Source organism: Salvelinus namaycush, chromosome 8 (assembly GCF_016432855.1).
Source record: "Salvelinus namaycush isolate Seneca chromosome 8, SaNama_1.0, whole genome shotgun sequence".
NCBI classification, from domain to species: Eukaryota; Metazoa; Chordata; class Actinopteri; order Salmoniformes; family Salmonidae; genus Salvelinus; species Salvelinus namaycush.
Window position 1 is genome coordinate 34,559,818 of NC_052314.1, and position 12,173 is coordinate 34,571,990.

A 12,173-nucleotide genomic window follows, 5' to 3' on the forward strand; every position below is an offset into this window, starting at 1 on the left:
GCACCTTGCCTACACAGGAGCATATATATGTATGTGTGTGTGTGTGTGTGTGTGTGTGCGAGAGAGAGAGAGAGGAAGGGAGAGAAAGATATAGAGAAAAATAGAGCTGAGGAGCAAGCAACTCCAAAACAACAGAAATAGATAGTGTCTTGTGGATGTAGGCAAGAGTATGGAGAATATACTCTGCAGGCATGAAGTGCTGTGGACGAAGTTAAAGGATACCAGGCATGAGCTGTGTCCCAAATGGCACCCAAAGGGCTCTGGTCAAAAGTAATGCACTCTACAGGGAATAGGGTGCCATTTGGCACAGAGCCAACAGAGCACACACATACACAACCACCTGTCCCCCTCTCGTCTCTGAGACAGCATGTTCTCTCCTTTTAGGTCCCTTGGCAGGCAGGGTGGAGGGTCGGGGGTCAGGGGAACATGGTCAATGGGGGGGGGGTTGGCACAGCGTGACTGGACAGAGACGTGCCTGTCGTTCTGTTCTAAGTGACTGAGAGGAGTGGGGGGAGTGTCTGAATGACAGTGCGATCAGATCAGACAGAGACTGAAAGATAGGCCTCACTATTTCGTAACTGCTGGAGCCCGCTGTGGTGCCCATGTCAACAACCCCAACCCGCTGCCAATCGCCCCACGAGACCCGATCGTCGCCGCCGTCGACAAGAGAGCGACAGATTGAAATCATCCAGCCCTGAGCTGAGACTAAAAAGAGGAGGAAGAGGAAGAGCAGCGGTTACCATGGAGAACTTTCTGAAGGATAAGGATATTTGGATAGTAGGCAGCATGTGTCTGGTGGCATCATTCCTATGGCAACGGATCTGGAATTTATTCACCTACAAGAGGAAGAGGGGCAGGGAAACACCCTCCCCAGACATACAGGTACTAGTAGTTTGCTGTTTTAATGGGTTCATTCATACTACTGAGCTGAGCCAAAGTGTACTGTGCTGGCTGATTTATGCATCCACTATTGTTGCTGGAGGACCATGTAAAAATAAAATAGTATAGTTTAGGTCAGCATGATAGTAAAAGAGAGAGTAAAAAGGGTACATGATTGCAGGGCTTTGTGCATGCTCAGGTAGTGCAGATGTGACTGGTAGAATCTTTTTGCGGATGTGAGTTTCTGTTCGCCTTTTGACCATTCAGATTTGGACATTTTTGTTAGTGAAGCAAGTTCTACACAGGCTGTTTTGATGTTTTTCATCATCCTGTCATAATTCAAAGATGGTAGAGTATAGAGAGAGAGAAAGTGAGAGTACCAGTTGGCCTGTAGGCGGAAGTGATGTCTTGACATGTTAATCCATAGCGACTTTGAAATGCATACTCAAATGGCTTGACATGTGTAAAGAGTGATAGTTTGTAGTCTTTGTCATTACGTGAAAGAGACTTAGAACCGGTTTCCTGTACACAGAATAAGCCTAGTCCTGGACAAAAAAATACTTTCAATGAAGATTCTCAATTGAGCATGCTTTAAAATCCAAGACTATGCTGGATTGGGAGCTCTCTGGTTTGCAGGATCAGTTTATACGATTCTAGGCCCTAATGGCTAGGGAAGACCAACCTGGTCTCAGAGCATTTTGTATTATTCTGTACGTAAATCCGAGATACTCCATTTAGTATGATATGTTACATTTGGTATGTTTGCATAAGGCAGATGTTTATATAAGGCAAAAATGAAAAGAGGGTGGTTGGGTTGGCATATAAAATGGATGTACAATGACATTCTAGATGATTCTGTGCGTCTAACTTTGTGGTAACAGTTTGGGGAAGGCGCTTTCCTGTTTCAGCACAAAGCGAGCTCCACACAGAAATGGCTTGTCGAGATCTGTGTGGAAGAACTTGACTGGCCTGCACAGAGCCCTGACCTCAACCCCATCAAACACCTTTTGGATGAATTGAAACAGCGAGCCAAGCCTAATCGCCCCCTCATCAGTGCCCAACTTCACTAATTCTCTTGTGGCTGAATGGAAGCAAGTCCCCGCAGCAATGTTCCAACATTTAGTGGAAAGCCTTCCCAGAAGAGTGGAGGCTGGTATAGCAGCAAAGGGGGGACCAACTCCATATTAATGCCCATGATTTTGTAATGAGATGTTTGACGAGCAGGTGTTAACATACTTTTGGTCATTTAGTGTATATTATGAATTTGAATTTGTAACATATCATACGAAATAGGTGATGGACATCCACAAAGTAATACATACCATACGAAATATAACATATCATACTAAATGGAGTTTCTCAGATTTATGTACAGAATAATACAAAATGCTCTGAGACCATGTTGGAAAGACAACTAGGCCCAAACTGCCAAGCGAGACAACGTGCTGGGTAGATTGTGATATGTTTGATTGATCATGTCACAGGCCTTGGAAAGAAGACCTGGCCATCTCTCATCTGAACTATGTCCATGTGATCTGAGGGTGGCAGTGGCTGCATTTAGTTACAGACAGCTTTCTCTCAGAGAGATCTGGGAAAAAAGGGTCTGCTTTTAGGGTGCAGCTACAGATCTGGTGAGGATCAAAACCATGACAAAGACATTGTGTCCAATTCAGAGGTAGTAAGTGTGCACAACTTGAGTAAATCATTGATTGACGTCAAAGGGAGAGTTGTCGGAATACCGCCACTGGAGTTGCTGCACACTGTTTACATGCTCCCAGTTATAAGCCTGACTCAGACTCACGGGGTCTGACAACTTGGATGGAAAATTACTGTTGATAATAGCGGACGAAGTTGCCAATCCTATTTGCCATATCTTCAATTTAAACCTACTAGAAAGTGTGTGTGCTCAGGCCTGGAGGGAAGGAAAAGTCATTCCGCTACCTAAGAATAGTATAGCCAACCAATCAGCCTGTAACCAACTCTGTTTGACCAGATATAATGCTATTTTACAGTAAACAAATTGACAACAGTCTTTCAGCACGCTTGTAGTGAAGGTCATTCAACAAGCACAGCACTTACACAAAATGACTGATGATTGGATGAGAGAAATGGATGGTTATAAGATTGTGGGGGCTGTTTTGTTAGACTTCAGTGCGGCTTTCGACATTATCGATCATAGTCTGCTGCTGGAAAAACATGTGTTACGGCTTTACACCCCTTGCTATATTGTAGATAAAGAGCTACCTGTCTAACTGAACACAGAGGGTGTTCTTTAATGGAAGCCTCTCCAACATAATCCAGGTAGAATCAGGAAATACCCAGTGCAGCTGTCTAGGCCCCTTAGTTTTTTCAATCTTTACTATCTTTACTTTACTTAAGTGTTGCAGCCATTCAAAGCCAGTGTGTCTATGTATGTGGATGACTCAACACTATACACGTCAGCTATTTCAGCAACTGAAATGGCTGCAACACTTAACAAAGAGCTGCAGTTAGTTTCAGAATGGGTGGCAAGGAATAAGTTAGTACTAAATATTTCAAAAACTTAAAGCATTGTATTTGGGAAAAATCATTCACTAAACCCTGAACCTCAACTATATCTTGTAATGAATAATGTGGAAATTGAGCAAGTAACTGAACTGCATGGAGTAACCCTGGATTGTAAACTGTCATCGTTTAAACATGTTTATACAACAGTAGCTAAGATGGGGAGAAGTCTGTCCATAAAAAAAGTGCTGCTCTGCCTTAACACTATCAACAAGGCAGGTCCTACAGGCCCTAGTGTTGTCGCACCTGGACTACTGTTCAGTCATGTGGTCAGGTGCCACAAAGAGGGACTTAGGAAAATTACAATTGGCTCAGAACAGGGCAGCATGGCTGGCCCTTAAATGTACACGCTGCACTAACATGAATATGCATGTCAATCTCTAATGGCTCAAAGTGGAGGAGAGATTGACTTCATCCCTACTTGTTTTTGTAAGAAGTGTTGACAAGCTGAATGCACAGAGGTGTCTGTTTTAAACTACTAGCACACAGCTCGGACACCCATGCATCCCCCACAAGACATGCCACCAGAGGTCTCTTCACAATCCCCGAGTCCAGAACAGATTATGGGAGAAGCACAGTACTACATAGAGCCATGATTACATGGAACTATATTCCACATCAGGTAACTGATGCAAGCAGTAGAATCCAATAAAAAAAACAGATAAAACTACACGTTATGTAACAGTGGTTACTGTGAAGAGACACACACAAAGGCACACACACGTACAGTGCCTTCGGAAAGTATTCCGACTCCTTGACTTTACACATTTTGTTACGTTACAGCCTTATTCTAAAATGGTTTATACAAAAAAAGTCCTCAGCAGACTACACACAATACCCCCCACAGGTTTTTAGAAATGTTTGCCTTTTAAGTATTCAGACCCTTTGCTATGAGATTCACGTGCGTCCTGTTTCCATTGATCATCCTTGAGATGTTTCTACAACTTGATTGGAGTCCACCTGTGCTATTTGGAATGGCACACCTGTCTATTTAAGGTCCTACAGTTGACAGTGCATGTCTAAGCAAAAACCAAGCCACAAGGTCGAAGGAATTGTCCGTTTAGCTCCGAGACAGCATTTGTCGAGGCACAGATCTGGGGAAGCGTACCAAAACATTTCTGAAGCATTGAAGGTCTCTAAGTACACAGTGGCCTCCATCATTCTTAAATGGAAGATGTTTGGAACCACCAAGACTCTTCCTAGAGCTGGGCACCCTTGCCAAACTGAGCAGTCGGGGGAGAAGGTTCTTGGTCAAGGAGGTGGCCAAGAACCCGATGGTCACTCTGACAGAGCTCTACAGTTCTTCTGCGGAGATGGGAGAACCGACCGGAAGGACAACCATCTCTGCAGCACACCACCAATCAGGCCTTTATGGTAGAGTGGCCAGATGGAAGCCACTCTTCGGTAAAAGGCACATGACAGCCCGCTTGGAGTTTGCCAAAAGGCACCTAAAGACTCTCAGACCATGAAAAACAAGATTCTCTGGTCTGATGAAACCAAGATTGAACTCTTTGGCCTGAATGCCAAGCGCCACGTCTGTAGGAAACCTGGCACCATCCCTACGGTGAAGCATGGTGGTGGCAGCATCATGTTGTGGGGATGTTTTTCAGCGGCAGGGACTGGGAGACTAGTTTGGATCGAGGCAAAGATGAACGGAGCAAAGTACAGAGCGATCCTTGATGAAAAACTGCTCCAGAGCGCTCAGGACCACAGACTGGGGGGCGAAGGTTCACCTTCCAACAGAACAACGACCCTAAGCACACAGCCAAGACAATGCAGGAGTGGCTTCGGGACAAGTCTCTGAATGTCCTAGAGTGGACTAGCCAGATCCCGGACTTGAACCCGATTGAACAACTCTGGAGAGACCTATAATAGCTGTGCAGCAAAGCTACCCATCCAACCTGACAGAGCTTGAGAGGATCTGCAGAGAAGAATGGGAGAAACTCCCCAAATACAGGTTGTGCCAAGAAGACTCAAGGCTGTAATTGCTGTCAAAGATGCTTCAACGAGGTACTGAGTAAAGGGTCTGAATACTTATGTAAATGTAATAATTCAATAAGGTATTTCTGTTTTTTATTTTTTATTTAAAAAAATTGTTTTGTCATTATGGGGTATTGTGTGTAGATTGAGGGGCAAAAAAATGTAATCAATTTTAGAATAAGGCTGTAACATTACAAAATGTGAAAAAAGTCAAGGGGTCTGAATACTTTACGAATGCACTGTATCTGCAGTATGATGATCATATTAGACTCTATATAATCTGCAAATCATAAATTAGATGTACATTCATTGAATTGTTTTGCTCAATCTGATTGGGTGGGTCTGGCTCCCCAGTGGGTGGACTGATTTAGCTTACTCAGAAATGAATGAGAGCGAGGAAGGAAGAAGGACACAGTCATAGGTAGAGTGACCAACAAAAAGATGGCTGAATTCTAAGAAAGAGATATCCAATTTGGGTTGTGAAGGGTGGCAAACAGCTACAGTATAGAGACAGGAGCTGAGAGGTAAAAGAAAGAAGAGAGAGTGTGTCTGTGTATGTCAGAGAGACTGAGTGAGTTGGTATGTGGTTGGTATGTGTCAGTGGCGAAAGAATACAGCTACATATGTCATCATGTGGTTCTGTGAGGTCTACGCGTGTCATTAGTGTGTCCGGTAATACAGTGTGACCACAGACACGTTAAAGGACAAGCTTGACTTCTCTCACTTTACCCAGAAGATGTGAAGATCTCTGTCTGCCTCTCTTTTCTACTCTCTTTATGAAGAGTCAGTTTTCATCTACAGCCAGAGTGCGAATTACGGGGGCCCAGGGTAGTCTCAGACCCCCTAAATTAAAAAAAGTCAAACATTGGGGATCTCTAAATAATGCTAATTTAACCATTCTCCTATTTGTTTAAAATGCAACTTGTACTGCTCAGGTAGCCTACTTTTTGAATTGATTTGTTTGACAATATGATGAAACATCATGACTGGTTAAATTAAAAGGTAATAAAAAAATATACAGTTAAATGACATGTCTTTACTATTAGGCCCATAGAACATGTGTGTTTGCAAGGTCCTGTGAAAAAAATAGGGACCCCAAAACGGCATGTCTCTCGCACTCGCTCTTTCACTTCTTCTCTCTCGCTTCTTCTCTCTCTCTCTCTCTCTCACTTCTTCTCTCTCGCTTCTTCTCTCTCTCTCTCTCTCTCTCTCGCTTCTTCTCTCTCTCTCTCGCTTCTTCTCTCTCTCTCTCTCTCGCTTCTTTTCTCTCTCTCGCTTCTTCTCTCTCTCTCTCTCTCGCTTCTTCTCTCTCGCTCTCGCTTCTTCTCTCTCGCTTCTTTCTCTCTCTCGCTTCTTTCTCTTTCTCTCTCTCTCTCGCTTCTTTCTCTCTCTCTCGCGCTTCTTCTCTCGCTTCTTCTCTCTCTCTCTCGCTCGCTTCTTCTCTCGCTCTCGCTTCTTCTCTCTCGCTTCTTTCTCTCTCTCGCTTCTTTCTCTTTCTCTCTCTCTCGCTTCTTTCTCTCTCTCTCGCGCTTCTTCTCTCTCGCTTCTTCTCTCTCTCTCTCGCTTCTTCTCTCTCTCTCTCTCGCTCGCTTCTTCTCTCTCTCTCTCTCTCTCGCTCGCTTCTTCTCTCGCTCGCTTCTCTCTCTCGCTCGCTTCTTCTCTCTCTTTCTCTCTCTCGCTCGCTTCTTCTCTCTCTTTCTCTCTCTCTCTCTTTCTCTGGCTCTCTCGCTTCTTCTTTCTCTCTCTCTCTCTCTGTCGTATCAGAACCCTTTGAGAATGTGCTGTTTTCACCCGGAGGAGTTCTCTTTCCTCTGGCCTCTATCTGGTGTCTCTGTACTGGTGTACTGGACACCCGCGCAAAAAGTCATTCAAAAACTTTTTTCATTTCCATATGCGCTAGGAAGTGTTTGATTCTTTAGGCTTTAAACAGTTCCTTATCTCTGGTATATCTTGGCATGCATTATTCAAGACTAAGTTTAAATTGTGTGTAGACTGTCTGGCTTGGCAATATTCAGTATAGAAAACAGTGGGTGCTGCAACCTGGATCTGGTCTCCTGAGGACTTCAGGGGAGTCTCTCAAGTTAGATTTAATTTGATTTAATTTACCTTGAATAATGCATCCCATTTTTGTAGGCTATTAGCCAGACAAGATTTGCTGAGTTCAACAATAAACAGTGGCTGAATTTATCCTCAATCTGACTACTTTTTTCCTCATTGTTAGGCTATTTGATGTGTATTTTATTTATTTTGTTCATAAATAGCAGCTAAAAAGTAAAAGTTGCCAATGGTGCATCACCTAGATTTGAGATCAACAGAGGAGAAAGGCAAGGTTGCCCAAATAGTCCATTCTCCAGCTCTTGATGTAATTACAACTTTTTCAAAGATCTCAGGTTTAAATCTGAATTTGAAAAAGTGTGACATTTTTAGCATTGAAAGGTACTGATATCACTGAAGCTTGCAGTATTCCAGTCAAAGGCACAGTGACTTATTTAGGGATACAAATTACAAAAGAAAAGGAGAGAATGAAGAACCTTTAATCTTTCCCCAGTTGTCTCAGCTATAGAAAAATAAGTTCAACTCATGGTTAGGCAGAGATTTGTCCATTCAAGGAAGAGTTTTGGTGACTAAGGCTGAACTCTTGTCTAGAGCCTCTTATGTGTTCTCTTGTCTTGACAGTCCGAAATCTATTTGCGCCCTATTAGACAAGATACGGTTGAACTATATAAGGAAAAATAAACCTCAATGTGAAAAAATGATGTTCCTACACTGTGTGAGGGCGGTCTTACTTTGTTGGACCTCACTGTTTTTAACCAAGTCTTAATTCCAGGTTGTAAGGCAACAAAGGAAAAATGCCAAGGGGGGTGAATACTTTCGCAAGCCACTGTAGTTTTGTGAAATGTTAGGCTTAACATAAGAATATGACCACCAAATAGGCCTGTTAATCAACATTTATCCATTAGCTAAAGAAAAGCTATACATGCCCTGGCACTAAAGAAAGCATATCATCAATTCAATAGATATGCCCCCGCATAGACGTTTCACAATGTCAGCACCATAGACCGCACCTTAGACAGTGATTAGTAGTCTACACTTTGTGGTAGGTTGGAGGGCTCGAACTCCAACCTTGTGGGGGTCCAGAGTAACTGCGTTACGCCAGTGTGTCTCTGGTGTCTGGTAATGGAACGTTTGCATAACTCATTACTAGCGCAGATCAGCCTGGCACCTACTTAGCTTGCTGCTTGACACATAGTCAGAACTCAGAGCACAAACAGATGCACCCTGTGCAGATGCACATACAGGAAATCGTATACACACACACACACACACACACACACACACACACACACACACACACACACACACACACACACACACACACACACACACACACACACACACACACGTGCCTCTATCGCTTACTATGTATGTAGTCTTGCAGTATCTCATGTAATAAATTATAATGATTGCAAACTGTGCCAGTTGTGTTTCCTGTGTGTGAAAGTGAGTGTGTTTAGTAGCTCTTGCCTGTGGTCTATCCGTGTGTGTGTGTGTGTCTCCCCAACAACCCGTAGTCATGTGACCAGCCCAGCCGCATCCCATGTCTCCCTAAGGCCAATGATAGCGAGATGAGATGGGAAGGGAGGGATGGAGGAGGGGCAAACATACCGAGTGAGTGTGAAGGAGAGAGAGATTGTGGGAGAAGTAGAAGCTAGGGGGACATTTTGAGGGTTTCGAGGGAGGGAAGTGAAGGAGGGAAGGTGAGTGTCAACGGGGCAGAAGAGTGTCTATTTCTTACATCACCCATGTAGCACTGGACAAAGAGGAGGGATGATGGGAGGAGGAAGAGCAGGGAGAGAGGGAGGAGAGAAAAGGGTTGAATTGAGCTTTTGACTGACACACGCTCACAGCAGGTAGTTAAAGAGCTATTCTCCTGCAGTCCCACTTTATGGGCTGTCGACGCGTTGGGCTTTTAAAGACTGAGATAGACGGATAGATTAGAAAGAGACAGACCGATAGAGACAGAGAGAATTCAGAGAGGACAGGGGTATACAAGTAGACATCAGTGAACATGGACAAGCGATCCCACTGGGGGAAAAACTGGTTGAATCAATGTTGTTTCAACGTCATTTCAACCCAAAAATTCAATGTGATGACATTGAATCAACGTGGAAAACTGATTGGAATTTCAAAAAAGTCATTAATGCAAGGGCATTTATTCGATTCTTTCTTTACCCAGTGTTTTACCTAAATCCAGTGACATGGTGACATTTTTAGTTGATTTCACATTTAAATTCAACCAAATGTAAATCAAAACTAGATGTTGAACTGACGTCTGTACCCAGTGGGATGTTTGTATTCTATTCTTATTCAACCACTTGACTACAGAGCCATCTCAACTATACCCCTCTGATGTATGATTAGTTAACAACATTTCCAGGGACACCAATGGATTACCATGTACTTAAACGATTCAGTCGGTGTGACTGACGAGGCCAGTTCTGTAGCATCCTGGAGAGTTTGTGTGTCTCTCCTGATCTCTAGTGGTCGGGGAAGGAAGGACAGGAGTAACTCCATTAAAATATAATCTAAATTCTAATTCTGTGTAACCCTCTCTGACTCCAGTTGGAGCGAAAGATGAGTGATGGTTCTTGACTAATCCAGCTAATTAGCTACTGTTTGATTGACACTTAAGATTTCATTACAGGTGAGAACCAGGATAGAGTATGCTGACTTGCATTAGACTGTCCTTTGAGGACTGCTTGGCGGCAGTTTGTAAAGTTAGGTATGTGCAGTACGTTTCTAAATAATATGCTGTTATGAGTTTGGTATGTGTTTTGGTTTTTAAGTATCTAGTTACCAGGGGTAACTGAGGATGGCTGGAGTTATTATTCTTTTAACACACTGGCCTTCTCATGTGGCCTTGGTCTGTGTGTGTATGCGCGTGCGTGCGTGTGTGTGCGTGCATGTGTCGGGGCTAGGAGGAGAAGTCAGTCCCACTGCTCATACCACAGGGTCAGAAGGCACCGTTTACCCAGAATACCCGGCTTATGGGTACTTCTTTTCCGAACAGTTGTCTTGAAGGCATAAGCAAAGTTACATAATATAATCCTGGGAACCAGTAACTAGCAGGTCATTGTGTGTTTATGTTTGTGTGTTAATGTGTGTGTGTCCGCATGAGTGGCCAACTTAGTGTGTAGCCCGTCGGTCAGCGAGCAGCTCACAAAGCTGACATCACTAGCTACCTCGACATGGAAACAATCTCTCAACTAAATCAGGTTCTGAGGTCATTTAGACATTCAGAATGAAGAACGTGTCATATCTGGACGTCACCGATACATACTAGTGACAAACATAAACAAGCCAGTGACACATAACATCAGGCTTGAGAGACGGGCTGTGGGTTGAGGGGGCTAGTGTACAGGACATGTTAGGCATGTGCGTGTGGGGTGTGTTGTTGTTTTTTCTGATAATTTGTCCACTCTTACTGATGTCTCTCCTTTTCTACCTTCACATTGTAGACATGTCATCTACCTGATAAGTAATCTACAATGGCTATTAATGTATTGTAGCTAGTGGCTAAGCTATGCTACACTATCTCCTATATGTAAAATTCTAATTATGTAGTAAGTGGCTATGCTAAGCTATCTCATACTGTGTAGTCTGAACCTTCTATGCAATGTAACAGATACCTTTATTTTAGCACGACTAGCTAGCGGGGCTTAATTCTATTCCTCTTCATCTGAGGCTATTATTGTAGCCTTGTGTTCAGGCTGAGGTATGCTCCCAGTCCCTCCTCCCATGTTGTGAAGTCAGTCTATTACTGTGGGCTGACTGAGGGGATAGCTGATGGTGTATAGTGTTACAGGATGGTGTGCAGAATACAGATGATCTAGATTAAAATAACCATTGTGTTTTGACTTTGTCTCTTGGTCTTGATGAGTAACCCTGGTTTAGTTTCTGGTTTAGTTGATGAGTAACCCTGGTTTAGTTTCTGGTTTAGTTGATGAGTAACCCTGGTTTAGTTTCTGGTTTAGTTGATGAGTAACCCTGGTTTAGTTTCTGGTTTAGTTGATGAGTAACCCTGGTTTAGTTTCTGGTTTAGTTGATGAGTAACCCTGGTTTAGTTTCCCTGGCACTGTTTTCCACATGCTAACATTTTAGCATTTGTGGCACAAATCCGATTGTAGTCATAAGACCGATATTACATTTTTCGCACATTATGTCCAAATCATCCAAAAGTATCTCAAATTGGTTGTGAAGCTTAACAAAGTTACTTTTAGATCATGTGAATATGATACGCGAAAAATGCTAATATCCATCCCATGACTTAAAGTGGGATTTGTGCCACGAATGCTCAAACATTAGCATGTGGAAACAATGCCAGGGAAACTAAACCAAAGCATTGATTAATGTCATACTTGTCCATAGACTGCTTACAAACTAAGGAAACCAATATGTAATTTTGTAATTTGGGTGAACTATCCCTTTAAGTAAAGAAGTTGGAAACCTACTTAGCCTCTCTTGTATGTTATTAATTTTTGTATTCACTCAGCAATTATACTATTCGTCTCATCATAGTTGCTCATTGAGAACTTTTAATGTCAAGGTGAATTAGGCCTCAAGACTTGCGCTGAGATCAGTGGAAGGCAGGCTCTCCAGGAAAGATTTGACCCTGGAAATGACTGGTTGGCATTTGGAGAGGTTCAGAAATACTCCCGATGTGTAGTGTTTGTAACACAGGTTCAGAAGAGTTAATAGAGTCTTAGTGG

At 43.1% G+C, this 12,173-nt stretch overlaps 1 protein-coding gene across 1 annotated transcript in view; it reads left to right on the forward strand.

The window, feature by feature from the left end:
* Positions 1–639: 639 nt before the first annotated feature.
* The window catches only part of LOC120051888 (myosin light chain kinase family member 4-like), a 30,627-nt gene continuing 19,093 nt past the window's right edge, over positions 640–12,173 (forward strand). The window contains exon 1 of the mRNA XM_038998775.1: positions 640–882. Coding sequence (XP_038854703.1) covers positions 742–882 — 141 coding nt within the window. The 5' untranslated portion in view covers positions 640–741. The remainder of the gene's footprint in view (positions 883–12,173) is intronic.